The 14546-nt window shown below is 38.5% G+C and overlaps 1 protein-coding gene across 1 annotated transcript; it reads left to right on the top strand.

The window, feature by feature from the left end:
* Positions 1 to 4168: 4168 nt before the first annotated feature.
* si:ch211-157b11.8 (fibroleukin) lies at positions 4169 to 11942 on the top strand. Its single transcript, XM_038275258.1, has 6 exons — positions 4169 to 4766; positions 5581 to 5776; positions 6494 to 6574; positions 6653 to 6765; positions 7356 to 7618; positions 10342 to 11942. The coding sequence occupies exons 1-6, from the start codon at positions 4482 to 4484 to the stop codon at positions 10682 to 10684; spliced, it is 1281 nt and encodes a 426-aa protein (XP_038131186.1). The 5' UTR covers positions 4169 to 4481; the 3' UTR covers positions 10685 to 11942.
* Positions 11943 to 14546: the final 2604 nt, after the last annotated feature.

Genomic DNA, 14546 nt, shown 5'->3' with positions numbered 1-14546 from the left:
CAGCACATAAATTGACCCATTCATGTGAAACAAGACAAAGCATAATATTTATTTCTTATGTTAGCAGAAAGAAATACAACCTTACATAGGCTGTAAATGCATGCAACATTTGCATAACAGTGGTCATGCAAGATTGTCGAATCGCAGGAAAGATAGCAACTTTTCCTTTTCCTGCAGATAAATAACGAGGAATACATTATCAACATACTCTGAAATAACCGTTAACTTTACATGTGTTTAAAATGTTCCAGTCAAAGTCCTAAATTCATTCGGTAATCTGAGGTAGGATTGGGAAACTGATGCTCACAGACATAATCAGGTTTGTCTGAGTTTGAGATATTTACAAAGAAGAATTAAGTGAGTTTTCAGATTTCAGATGCGCAAAGCTTTTAATAGGCTTGTTTTTACAGTAAGGTGTGTTTCTACAAAGTATTGAAAGGTGGGGTGGGCGGGGTGGGTCACACACATGGGTGCCTTAGTTCTCAAATTTGAATTGGTATAGCGTATTTCCCTTAACTCCATAATAATGTTATAGTTGTAACATAACAGAATGAAGAATTGCAGAGTTAGAACTACTTCTTGTGAGGCACTGTTGTTCAATCAATGCTATAACTTTTCCTGAGAAAACAAATGTATATCCTGAAAAAAAGTTGATAAATCATAATAAAAAAAAAGAAAATGTTAAGATGATTAACAGATGAAAATAAAAAATTAAAAACTTAAGATGCCTAAGACCAAAAAGAAAGTTGTATCTCTGACTTTTGAAAACAATTTTTGATTGTAAGCTTTGTCCCTCTTTTTCTGTTTTTACAAACTGGACTAATTATTTAATTGATGGGAAACATGTGTTAATGGTTGCTTACTGTATTAGATGAGAATGAACCTGTGCATCAGGCTCAGTGCTTTGTTGTCTTTAACAGGTGTTCATAAAGGCTTTCCCTGTATTTAGTTCCTTACATCGTCCCAATATCTCTGACCAGACTGTTTTCTCTTTTAATAAAACACAGCAAGATTCTGTTGACACCATGCATCACTTTGAAGTCTCAGTTTTCTGTATTTAGCATACAGATTGAAAAGCCTTTACGATGTTTGCTGTGTCCCCTACCAGTGACAGAGACCAGTAATCGAGTTAAGGGGGAGTGAGAGGTGATGGCATCCACCTTCTTAAAAAAACCATCCCCCTTCTTTCTTCTTTTTTTTTGAGTTTTTACGGCACTAGTGGCTTGTTTTTTCGCTCAGTAGGCTGACAGGAGAGGGGGTATGAGAGATGGGGAGAGACATGCGGCAAAGGACCACAGGTCGGATTTGAATCCGTACATGGGTTGTGCACGCTAACCACTGAGCCACCTGCACGGCCATGTTAAATGACCATCGCCCCATACCATCCCCTGTGAAATTTTATTACTGGTTGTGTAAAATTTCTACTATATATTAGCAGTAATGGCAATAATATTGCGCTTTCAACATTTGGTGAGTGTGGGCTAATGATTAGCCTGAGCAAAATAAATTAAATCAGAGAAGTGGCCTACCATCACTATGAAGCTGATCCCAGTGGGAAATTTGTCCTCTGCATTTGTCCCTAACTATGTGGGAGCAGTGATAGCCATGCCAGTCCAGGGACTGACTGCAGGTTTACTGTAAGGTGCCTTGCTCAAGGTCAATGAAAGGCGTACCTGACATGTAACAACCATACCATGCATATTACTTTAGGTTAACAGACTATGTTAATTAGGTTATGTGTGCTTAAAAAAAAATCCACCATCCCCCTCCTTTAAAAAAAATAAAAATAAAAACTAGACTACTGGTGGAGACAATTTTCATAGGGGTGGCCAAAAACAAATACCTGGCAGTACCAGTTTAGGCACAATCTACACTAATCACACTGTACCAATAGGAAAATGAACAGGCATAACTTAAATAAATAAATAACTAAAGACAGAATAGATTGTCACAAGGCATTTATTTTAAATCTATACACTAAGGGAGGGCGATATATGGCTAATCTAATCTAATCTAATCTCTTATTTTCTTTTCTACCAAATCCAATTAAGCGATTTGCTTGTCCCGTACGTTTTGCAATAAAAATGACAAATGACATATGCTTGTAAAACAATGTTTCACAGCAAGGATATAAAATACAACTCACTAAATGTTAGTAGTTTATCAATTATACGAATAAATCTAGGAACAAAAAGTTTGGAACTGATACTTCTGAGCTACGAATGCCAGAGAATTGCATTGGCGGAAAATAATAAAATACAGGTTTGCCAAAAAATTAAATTATTAATAAACAGAACATTTAATAAATCAATTGAATCAAATAATCACCCAGGCGTTCAACACGCATTTTTCTACATCTGCAGAGTGCGATGCAATAATTTACAAATCTGCATGACATACAAATTAAGTTATGACTTTCCCTTCTCCACAATAAAACACACAATCTAGATTTAGATTAAAAACCAGTAAGCGCAATTCTGTATTTGTTATTTTCAATGCAAGTATGTTGATATGAATAATTAATTCTACCACTTTGTTTGCTTTTAGTTTATTTATAATAAACTAACTAAAATGTCAAATTACTTATCACATTACCCTCGACAGTATCACTGCTGTTTTAGATCAAAACTGTTTGATCTGGAGGCGTTAAATTACATCCACATAGGAACAACAAAACACCTGGTAGTAATGGCCAACAAGTGGCCGGGGCTGGTCATGGCCACCCCTGGCCACCTCTTAGCTCTGCCCCTGCCGCTACATATCTTTTTAAAATACCAAACTAGACTGTCACCTATTAATTTATATTCTCTTAGAAATCTGTGGCTCCACTGCTGAATTCATTGCACACAGATAGACTCTTGTTACACAGGTGACTTTAGAGAGCTTAGGATGATGCATTTAAGTGGTATCAAAGTAAAGAGAGCTGAATTCAAATGCACATTTTTTTTTTTTTTGAGTTTTATAAAATCTTACATACTTTGTGTTTATCCATCAGACATAATCCTTATGAGATACAATGAAGTTTCTGATTTTTATCAGGTCAAAACATAAAAATTAAATTTGAAGGATTTAACATACTTTCACAAGGCTCTTTTTTTCTTACACACTCCTTAATTAGATTTAGATTATTATGATACTCATTTCACATTACATAATAAAATGACCCATTATATTTGGAAACAAAATGGAAATATAAAATCCATCCAACGCTTAGAGTTAACTGGGCACAAAGCAGGGTGCACCCTGGACAGGTCACCAGTTAATCACAGAGACAGATAAAACAAGGGACATACAGCTATACCAGGGGGATTTAGATCGACAAATTCGCTGCCATGTTTCCAGGTAACTGGAAAACTGGGAAGGACATGTAAACTGCCTGGATTTAAATCCCACAACTTCTTTTTCTGCAAGGCATACAGTATGTCCCAACAGGTGCACCAGTATCAATGGATTGATATCTATGTCTAAATCTGTCTCTTTTCTACGCTCAGATATGAGATATCAGAGTATGATACATTTTCCTGTTTCCCCTTCACCATGTCACTAAATGTCTTGCTAAATCTCGAGTCCTGAAATTTGTTTTAAAAATCTAAAAAAAAAAACAAAAAAACAATCCACTTGAGTTTGTTTCCAAGTTTGAAGTCTTTTAAAACGGTTAACATGATGATGATCTAATTTCTCATCTTCAGCCATCCTAACGGATGTTTTTCTTAATCCCTCCTGAGTATTCATCAGCCAAGAGTGAACGCACCTCTCCATGTTTACTCTCCTTATTACTGGGTGTGTGGTTCTGCAGAATCTTGATGATTAGGATGACTTTGGTGTTTGGAGAAGGATTCCTGTCTTCTTGTACCTTTTATGGCTTCTTTGGAATTTACTTTGTAAACAAAAATGGCACACAGGCCATGCAACAGGACAGGATACTGGAAGCATCCGTCCCAAATAATGGCCAAGGTGAGGGGTGGGAGATGCTGGCTCAAATTTCATAAATGAGATGGGTCTCCATTCATATTTCCATTATAAGTTCAAGAAAAATGTGGAAAAAAATGTGTGTAAACATGCATCTCTGTGTGTGGCAAAGTGGGAGTGTAGGTTGCTGAGATGAAGAGATGGTGTGTGAGTGTGGGGTGTAGGTTTGTGTGTGTGTTGGGGGTGGGTGCATCAGTCCGTGTCAGACAGCAAAGAGTGCTGCATTTATCTAGGAATCTGAGCCAAAGTAGCCTCGCAAACACAGAACAGGCAGGACTAAGAGGAGGATGACAACTGACATGAACTGAAGAAGAAAGACAGAAAGGAAATCTGGATAAAAAAGATCAACATTACAAAGATCTGAACAAAAAGGAGGAGAATATCTATGGTTTTTACAGAAAGAGACACATCTTGGACCATGAGAGAATAGAAGAAATATTTTTTCAGGGAATAAATAACAGAAAGACATTGCAGCATCTGGACCGTGGTTCCGGCTTTAAACTTTTTTTCTCATGATTTCTTCCAACTCTCTCAGGATGCTTCCTTTGCTGTCCCTGTATGTGGGAGCTCTGCTGTTCTCAGATGCATCTCCGCCCTGCTTACATCCACCTTGCAGGGAAAGTTTAGTGGCAACATCTGCTTCACTGGGTCCAGAAGAAACAGTGACTACCAGGGCCTGCGAGGGTCAAGCTGGGAGAAGTGGATGCAGCTTGGGTGCTTCCGTTCTTGCTGTCTCAGACGGTCCTCAAAGGGCTGAGCAAAGAACACTGACTGAGTTTCCTCAGATTGAGTTTAATGTAAGTGGAACAGCCCTACCACAGGACTGCATCAGGAGACAGAATTACTAGAAAATTGTTTTCATTTTGCAAATCTTTTATCGTGTAAATATGCAACTTTATTTTCTTGATGTGTCTGGGTTAGGCAGACCTGAGACCTCTGAGTGTACTTTCCAGGGAGAGTAAGTGGCTTACTATCAGGGCACAGGCCATAGACACTAAACTTGGCACTGCCACACAGCCACCGAGAAATAACTGTCGGCGATCAAAGAGGGGATAAAATTAGGACTGTTTTAAAAATGTCTCATCATATGGTTGTACTGAGCTCATGCAGCAACAGGTGCTGGGGACCTGATCACAATCGGTGACATGAGTGTGAAAGACAGAAACCCAAGCCATTAGTTTGGGGATTAATAGCTGGAATGCCATGTCTTACTGACTAAGGGGTTGTCTTCACACATAGTGGTAAATTTCAGCTTTTTTTTCCATAAATAACATCAGTCTGAAATGATTAGACAATGCTAGGCTGTGTTTGCTGAATATATAGAAAACTGTCATTACTTTCCACTTTATGATTAGGCACACATACCAAAGTGTGTGTAATGTATTTTATGGCAAAAGTGACCCTATTTCTATTATTTGCATGACAAAATATATAAATCTATATTTCATATTGGTATTTTGAAAGTTTCCTGATAATTTCACAGATTTTATACAATTGTCTTTCACATTGTTTACTTTATTTTGCTGAATAAGAATCTCCTTATCAATCTACCAAACAGGTCATTTACCATGCAGCCATAATTCCTGTTAACCTATAAGAACTGACTTGCAGACTGGAGGTGTCAAAGAGCGCCTGGTTCAGCTGCAGCGCTGCATGGGCTCTCTCCAAGAATCAGGAGGCCCGTGGCGTGATGGGGAGCAGGAAAACAGCTCTCTGGGAGCCATCCTGGCACTAATGGCGGCTGTGCTGACTGAGTGTGACCTCCGCTGTCACAGCCAAGCACTTGGGGCGATGGCCAAGAGACTAGGTGGGTCGCACAGGCACACAAGAAAGATACACATCTAAACACACAAATGCAGTATGCAATAATACCGGTGCAGTCACTCCTTCTCAGATTGTAAACAATTGTCTGCAAAATGTCATAGGTGAGTGCACAGGAATTTAACTCTGTGAGGAAGGCAAAACAAACTTTTAACACACGACATAATACCTGCCTCTGTTGCTTAAAAGGACATCCAATTTCCCCTGCCCTTTCATCAGTTCAAGAGTTATTAAAGATTTCACAAAACTCTTTGATTTCTACCAATAATTAAACCAAGACAACTCTTGAACTCATGAAGGTTCAGTACTCTGCAGTACTCTCAAGTCTTGCCTATCTTTTTCGTGCATCTTACCTTTAAAAATCTAGACTTCCAATAAGTGTTATTTTTTCATAGAATTGTTCAGATATTGGATTTTTTTTTCAGTTTTTGTGATGGATCTCATTTTATTTTTAAACTCACCTTTAATCTATCAGCACTTTTTGTTTAAACAACTTTTTCATAAAAAAACAAAAAAATGCTTAAATAGTTCCTAAACTCAAAGGATCCTAGTGATGTCACACTGCAAACAACTTACAAAAAAACACTAAATTCTCTCTTTGCACCCTCCTCTCTGATTTCTTAAGCCTAACCTCTTGCTACCTGTGATGTTACTCTTAACTTACCAGCTATACTGATACTGTGAAGTTTCTCTCGGTTCTCAGAGAGTGCGACATTGGGCAGCAGAGAAGGTGAAAAAGACCTGCTGCTTTTCCTAAGGAGCATCACACAGTTTCCAACTACAGGTGAGGGGAGTTTTTATGTCTAAACGTGTGAGTTGTGCTCTATTGAGGTCAATAGAAATGTGTCCTTTGTGGCTTCAGCTGCTCCCATGGAGAGGTTACACCCACAGGACTGTGCAGAAATCTACAGACTTGGGATCAAAGAAACTGGTGTTTATACAATCCAACCTGATCTGAATGGACCATCAATAGAGGTATTTCTAACCTGCTGTTATAATGAAATGCTTTCTACAAAAAGCTTAGAGCAGAGGTCTTCAACAGGGGGTCCGCGACCCCTAGGGGGTCCGCGGAGGTACTGCATGGGGGTCGCGAAAGTCCTGGTTGATTACTTTTTTTAATATTCCCTCCTGCAATTTTATTGCACTAATTAAAATGTCTTTAAATACACATTAACATGAAATCAACACACTGTAGTAAACAGATAAATGAAAGCAGAAGATGTCTTTCAGTCATCAATGCACACATTCAGCGACACACAGGAGCTCTTTCAAACCTGGGCACCGTTTCATTCACAACACCTGTCCCATCAACCAGGAATCAGAATTAGAAATACTTTAATAATCCCAGGGAGAAATTACTTTCGTTACATGACTCCATATGTAATAGAGTGACTATAGGACCAGTTTGATATAACACAATTTCATACAATATATATAATTAGGGGGTCCCCGCTCCATCTCGCAATCAGTTTGGGGGTCCTTGGCTTTGAAAACGTTGAAGACCCCTGGCTTAGAGTCATCTGTGGAAATGAATGAAAATCATACCAGTCTTTGCTTTGGCCCAGGCTAAATGTGACATGGAGACAGCGGGCGGAGGGTGGACTGTGATTCAGACTCGGCAGGATGGCTCGGTGGACTTCAACAGGACTTGGCAGGAATACAAGGAGGGCTTTGGTAGTCTGCAGGGGGAGCACTGGCTGGGGAACGCAGCACTGCATGCTCTCACCTCCACTGGTCAACATCAGCTCCGCGTTGAGTTGGAAGACTGGTACCAACAGAAGAGACAGGCAACCTACAGCAACTTCAAGGTGGCCTCAGAGGCAGATAGGTAAACAGCAATGCAGAAACTGACTCAAAATAACATGAATGACCTTACTGAATCAGGAATTTCAGTGTTTTATTCTTTTAGACCAAAAAGAGACCCAAAATGAAATGATTTTTCTTTTAATGTCTAATACAAATATAAGATCCTCATATATTGCAAAGGTAAGATTATAGCTGTATGAAAGACCCAACGCTGTTAACAAAAGATGGTTCTGCATGAAATTCTCACATATCCTAAAAAGAAAGAAAGAAAAAGTTTGGTGCAACATTAAAGGAAAAGTCGGTTCAGCAAGGAATAATCAATGGATCATTATCTATACCCAAAACTAATATGTTCGCAGTCATTTAATAAATTTAGCGTTGATCCGTAAAAAAATTAAAATAATAATTTTTGTCGCGATCACTAAGTCACTGGCCACTTTTGCCCAAATATAGTAACACCTCACCTCCGACATCTTCCGGCAGTGATGTCATGGTGACTTGGATAATAGCGCGTTGTGACAAACAGAGTGTTGGGACTTGATCAACAGCCGATACCACACTATCCTGTCACAAACCGGTAGGTGGCAGTAGTGTTCTTTGACAAACATGGATGTCTCCGGTAAAGCACATTCAAATGAAAATTACTCTTAATTTAAAACTTTTATTTTTCTCAACAGCATCTAATTTCATATTAAAGTACTTTCAGAAGTTTGAATTCTGAATATGGCCTGACTTTTCTCTTAAGGCCTGACCTTTAAGCAGTTGTAATCTTAACAACTCAGAAACTGCAGATGTTAACAGTTTTATACTGACCAAACATCATCAGGCTGCAACTATAGAAACATGATAGAATAGATCAGAATAGAATAGAATAGAATAGAAAATCCCTTGATTGTCGCTGATGAAGGTTCTCAGTCATCCAGGTCATAGTCATCCCGTAAAAATTCAAAAAATATCCACTGGACTTGGTTTTCAAGATTTGAAGACGTTTCGCCACCTCTCCAGGAAGCTTTCTCAATTCAAATGTCTGGATCCGCAGTGAGTTTGAGTCTTATATAGACAACGCCTTGTATCGCTTGGAAACATGCAATGGTAACCGATGAATGGGTCGTTAGTTCCACCGTTAGCCTGTAATATCTGAACCTGTCTATGAACCTGTCTTTAACGACCGACCCCTAGAATCATAGACAGGCTCAGATATTACAGGCTAACGATGGAACTAACGACCCATTCATCGGTTACCATTGCATGTTTCCAAGCGATACAAGGCGTTGTCTATATAAGACTCAAACTCACTGCGGATCCAGACATTTGAATTGAGAAAGCTTCCTGGAGAGGTGGCGAAACGTCTTCAAATCTTGAAAACCAAGTCCAGTGGATATTTTTTGAATTTTTACGGGATCCCTTGATTGTCCCACAATGGGGAAAGGCTGGTATTTACAGAAGCAAAAAGATTATAGGAAAAAGTAGTCTAACAAATATGGACCTTAGAAAAATGTATAAGAATAACATAATAGTGAAGAGTTAAAAGATAAATGTAAGTTAAAAGATAGGAGCTACAGTATCACAAATGTTCATGATCAAATGCATTAATACCCCTTTCACCTTTTCAAATTTTATCTTGTTTCATCACAAACATCATTGAATATTATTTTGATTTTCTGTCATAGACAGAAGAACCTCTGAACACACAACTCTAATAAGTGTGACAGTTATATATTTTCTTCTGGCCTTGAATGAAAAAGGTTTAGAGCAACATGTTCCTGTATTTACAGGTTTACAGCTGCAGGGTTGCTTGGAGTATATAGTATCTCTGATGTGGCTTTGCACATTTATAGATTAAAGTGTTTTTCACTTTTTGTTTTGCAAAATAGCACAAGCTCAGTCAGACTGAATGAATTCATTTCCAAGTATTTTCAAAGAGTTCCTTCCATTACATCAGCCAAGCTTTCCCGTTCCTGCTGAATGAAAAAAGAACTTTCCACAGCCTGATGCTGCCCCTGCAACATTACAAGGATTCCAGGGTTTTGTTTTGTAAAGTAGCCAATAGCATTTAGTCTGGAGGCCAAATAGTTCAGATTTGGTCTCTCCAAACAACAGCACTCACTTCCACAGGTCTGGCGTTTTTCATATGTTGCTCTTGGGAAAGTGTAAGGAAAAGGAATGTTTCGAGGCTTTTTTCCAAATAGCTTGATTTTTCAAATCTGTTGTCGAATTGGATTTTTTTTATGCACCAGTCTTTAAGGTCTTGTCAACAGATACTTCCAGTTTAGCTATCATGTCTGCAGCTCTTCCAGAGTAAATGTTCTCCATATCAGGCCATTCAGTTTAAGAGGACGTCCATTTTTTTGGGATGACGCTTTCAGTTGTTTCATAGCGTTATAGTTCTTCATGATTTCACTCCGGCTGCCTCCCACACTCCAAAAACATAACTGTTAGGTTAATTGGCTTCTCTAAAATCCTCCTTAGGTGTGAGTGTGTGCGTAAAATGTTGTTTGTCCTGTCTGTCTCTATGTTGCCCTGCGATGGACAGGTGACCTGTCCAGGGTGGACCCCGCCTCTCGCCCATAGACAGCTGGAGATAGGCACCAGCACCCCTCACAACCCCACTCAGGATAAAGCGTGTCAGAAAATGGATGGATGGATAGTTTGGTTAGAGCCACAATGAAGGGCCCAAATGCTGCTTTTGGTAGTACTTGCACTAAAAAATAAAAACTGTTTAATAATCTGCATCTTCTCTCCCAGATATCGCCTGACAGCCCACGAGTACTCCGGTAATGCTGGCAATGCTATAAGCTACAGCAAGCACTACAACCATGATGGCAGGCCTTTCAGCACCGCCGACAGGGACCACGATCGCTATGCCTCTGGAAACTGCGGGCAGTACTATGGTGCAGGCTGGTGGTTTGATGCCTGCTTGGCAGCAAACCTAAATGGCCGCTATTACCATGGGCGTTACACTGGTTTAACCAATGGGATCTACTGGGGGACATGGTACATCCTGACAGATGGAAGGACTGGTGAACGCTACTCCTTCAAGAGGGTGGAGATGAAGACGAGACCCAAAACCTTTGGGGGAACCAAATGACGACTAAACAATCCAATTTGAGAAGGTTCACTGTATAAATAGGATTGCCTTTGATTTTACAGATGACCTTTCAAAACAACTTTCTGCTAAAATTAACATGGATTTTAATAGATAGAATATAGAAAATATATATATAGACTTTCAACTTTATGTTTTGTCACTCAATTAAAAACAATTAAAAACCTCAACGTGTGTCATTAGGAATTTGAGTATGGCAACTCAGCTGGAAGTGTCAGATGGCTGTGATATGGATAGAAAAATTGTTTTTCATTAGTACAACGTTTAGGCTTTGAGAAGAACCTTTTACCACATAAAATGTTTTGTTTTAAACCTTTTCTTCCTGCATTTAACTTTTAACTAATCCACCTGATCCCACTGATCTCTAACCCTGTTTTCAGTCAAGGCTGAGGAAAACATCCCCTCAGCATAATGCTACCTCCTTGTTTCACCGTGTGTCAAAGGTGGTGTCTTTTTAAAGTGTTGAAAGATGTAAATTAAGTAAGGTTTTGAACCATCAACTTGGTTCTAGAGAGTGATTGCTTCTTATATGGCCAACCAGCCAGCAGTTGGAAAAGAAGCTTAATGTCTTGAAAGAAACTGCCTGATTTCACCTCCCTACTATTTATTCAAAAATTTCTTATAACCATGGACATGCAAACTCGACCTTAGTGGTGAGCAATAATGTTTGCAAGCATTCTTGACTGATCACCTCTTCTGGTTTTCCAACTGGGGAATAGGAGGATATCTTAAATATTTTTATTCAAACCAGTTTATATTTTATTTGTTTTGTTTGAATTTATTTGTGACAGTGCGGCATCTGTATTAGCAACTGGATGGAAATGCCTGTTTTACTTTATTCTTGTCTCCTTTATGGTCAGATGTGGCTGAAATCACACATTCAATGCCATGTTGTAAGAAAGCAGCCAACTAAAAATGCAGACTGAGGTCAAGAGTAGTGTAATTAATTTGAAGGTTTTAATGAAAAATAAGTAATAAAACTTAAAGCATAACACCTGAATGAACCCTGCACGGCAAATCCCAAATGGCGAAAATAACAGTTTATGGTAACAACTATAAAAACTACAGATGAAAACCAAAATGTTTACAATTGAATTAAAATGGTGATGTGGTATAAAGAGTGTAAAAAAATAGAATAAGCGAATAAGAAATTATCAAATGCTCTACTGTAAATGATGTTTGATATGATGATGAGACTGTAAGGTTATCATTATAACACTGTATATTAGCTTTCTAAAGTCCATATATTTAATATTTTTAAACATACCAGAGGTGAAGGATCGAGAACATAATTTATGTCATTAATTCAATATAAACATGTATTATTTTGTAACAGTATACTATATTATACAATTAAGATTTCAAAGAGGGGTGTACAGACACACTATTATTATTAGTATTTATATATAAATACTACAAAAATGACATATAAAGTATTAACTAATCTAAAGTTCATTTAAACTTAACCAAAAGAAGCACACAAGGATTAGATGAAAATAGTAAAAGGCGTAATTTAAAAAAAAACAACCCAGAAACATATCGTTGTTATAAATAAATTAAATTATAAAAAATCGGTTCGGTAAAAAAAAATCTGATGAAAAAAACAAAAGAAAAGAAGTTCCCAACTTTGTTTAAAATGAAGATAGTAACAGGAAAAACTAAAGGCTGTGCTTTTTATTCTGGTCCTGGAAATTTAAAAAAAGTAAGAGATTAATTAAAAAATTAAAAAACTACTCCAATGACTTCACAAACTGCACAGTTATTACAAAGTGCTAATAGGTTTAATAATGTTATTGAAACTCATTTATGAGGTTTGTTGTGCATCAGTAGAACCCGTCTAAAAGCTCAATTTTTTTTTAAAATGAAGTGTTGTCCAGTTCCCCCACCTCATCCATCTAATACCCCTCCATGTCCAGGTCTTGACACACTGATATTGGCCCTCGGGAGCTTCGCCCCATCATCTCAGAATCCTCCTTCCATTCACAAGCCTCAAAAAACACACTGACACAAAATCAGCCTCACTTGTTATCTAGAGGCCTGCCGTTTCCTTCTTAACTGTGCTTCTCTAAGCCTTTTGTGTGTGTACAGCATTTTGCACACATACACCCCCCCAAAGAACACCCCCAGATTCATCTCTCTCTCTCAACAGAAGATTTGAAAGATATGCTTGGCTCCATGGAGATAAAGAGGCCCTATTGTACACATAATGGTGCGTTAATTATTGTTAAACATCCATAAGCTCCTTTTGCTCTGTTCTCTGTGTTACACTACAGAAACACACACCAGTACACACTGTCCCACACACACAGTGGTTAACTATAGGCAATCAAGATCAGTCACCCCTGACAGGCATAAGACGTATCAGTTTTCTGCTTTGATTTTGTTGTGTGTGAATCTTTTTTGTGCAGTGTTGTGTCACCAGATAATATACAGGTCTAATGTGTCACTATATCCTGTTCTGCCCCCTAGTGGCCACTGATGTCTCTGAAGAATTTGAGTCCAGCTTTTTCAATCAAGTCAGCTGATGAAATTAAGTATCAAATCAGATTGAAATAATTATTTATCTTTTTCTCTGATTCAGCTATTTGTTGTGGTAGATTACTTTCCCTTTAATAGCCCATGCCTATAATGAAGTGATTTAAGTCTTTGGTTATTACGCAGGCTATCCAGGTTTGTATCCATATTGTGTCAGGAAGGGAATCTAATGTAAAAATGCTGCCAAGCTAAAGACCTTAAGATCCACTTCTCTGAGTATTGAATGAGTAAACAATTATTTATTGGGGAGAAAATAAATAAAAAGAAACAAACCCTGCACTACATTGTTTACGTCAACCTCATTAACTCCCTCAAAACAAATTGACGTTATTGGTTGAGTGCAGTAACATGTATGTAGAGACACTATATTTCCCTTGGGATAAAGCATTTTTGTATAGAACTGTGTTTGATTAAAGCAATTTAAGTGATATGAAGCATATATTAAATTTATTTTTTCAATAAAATGTAAGTGGAAATTAACTATGAAGAATGTCTCGCAATCCTGAACTGTAGTACTTCTTTTCACCACTAGGAGCTCTATAATTGATGTTGTAGGTCAAAGGGCAAACAATGTTCACAGTTGCAACAGTTAGAGATGTATCAGCGAGGATATGTTAGATGGGAATATAAGTTTAGGTGATACATCAGCAGAAATTAGTGAAAACATGAAGAATATGTGCAGAAAACTGTTTGGAGATGTGACAGCACAGAAGAGGCGGTAGGAAGATGGAAAAAAAATTTTCACTCTTCAATGACCTGCTCTTGCTCTGATAAGGGAGCATATGACAGCTGTCAGGGCCAAGGATGGAGAGGAAAACCAGGGTGTGGGGAGGAAGCAGGACCCAGTGAGGTTTGAAAGGTGTCTAAGTGTAATGGGCCGTTAGGGCCTCCCCTTCCCTGACCACAGGACCACCGAGAGAGACAGCGTGTGCCTGCTTTTAATACTGATCCTGCAGAAAACCAGAGCAAGGCAGCGTTCCGTTTGAAACCGGAATTCAGAAGAACAAGTGTATCCTGATGTGGTGAGGAGCTGGGAGGGGAGGAGGGTGAGAGCAGGGGTGAAGACACAGAAGGCGCCATGTGGCAGGCCTCAGTCCAGGTCTTGTCTGAATATAAATGTTAAAATGAAGGATCTGCAGGAGAGGGGAGGAGCCAGTGGCTATGCTGTGGCTAAAGCAACAAATTCATTTCTAATGATCAGTAATGTTTACATTATTAACACTAACTGTAAGGAAGATGAACGGTCTGAGATAGCAGAGAGGTTCACAACTTCATAGGGGTAATTAATGGTGTGCAACTTCCAGCTTTT

The sequence above is a fragment of the Cyprinodon tularosa genome, unplaced genomic scaffold, assembly GCF_016077235.1.
Source record: "Cyprinodon tularosa strain WSP-4 unplaced genomic scaffold, ASM1607723v1 ctg95, whole genome shotgun sequence".
Lineage (NCBI taxonomy): Eukaryota > Metazoa > Chordata > Actinopteri > Cyprinodontiformes > Cyprinodontidae > Cyprinodon > Cyprinodon tularosa.
Note: the sequence above shows the minus strand (reverse complement) of the source record. Positions and strands in the feature narration are given on the sequence as shown.

Excerpts from the sequence above, each read along its gene's own strand:
- si:ch211-157b11.8 (XM_038275258.1), top strand. The coding sequence starts at position 4,482 with ATGATTTCTTCCAACTCTCTCAGGATGCTTCCTTTGCTGTCCCTGTAT. Across the intron at positions 4,767-5,580 it reads TTCCTCAGATTGAGTTTAAT|ACTGGAGGTGTCAAAGAGCG; the intron begins GTAAGTGGAACA and ends ACTGACTTGCAG. Across the intron at positions 7,619-10,341 it reads GTGGCCTCAGAGGCAGATAG|ATATCGCCTGACAGCCCACG; the intron begins GTAAACAGCAAT and ends CTTCTCTCCCAG.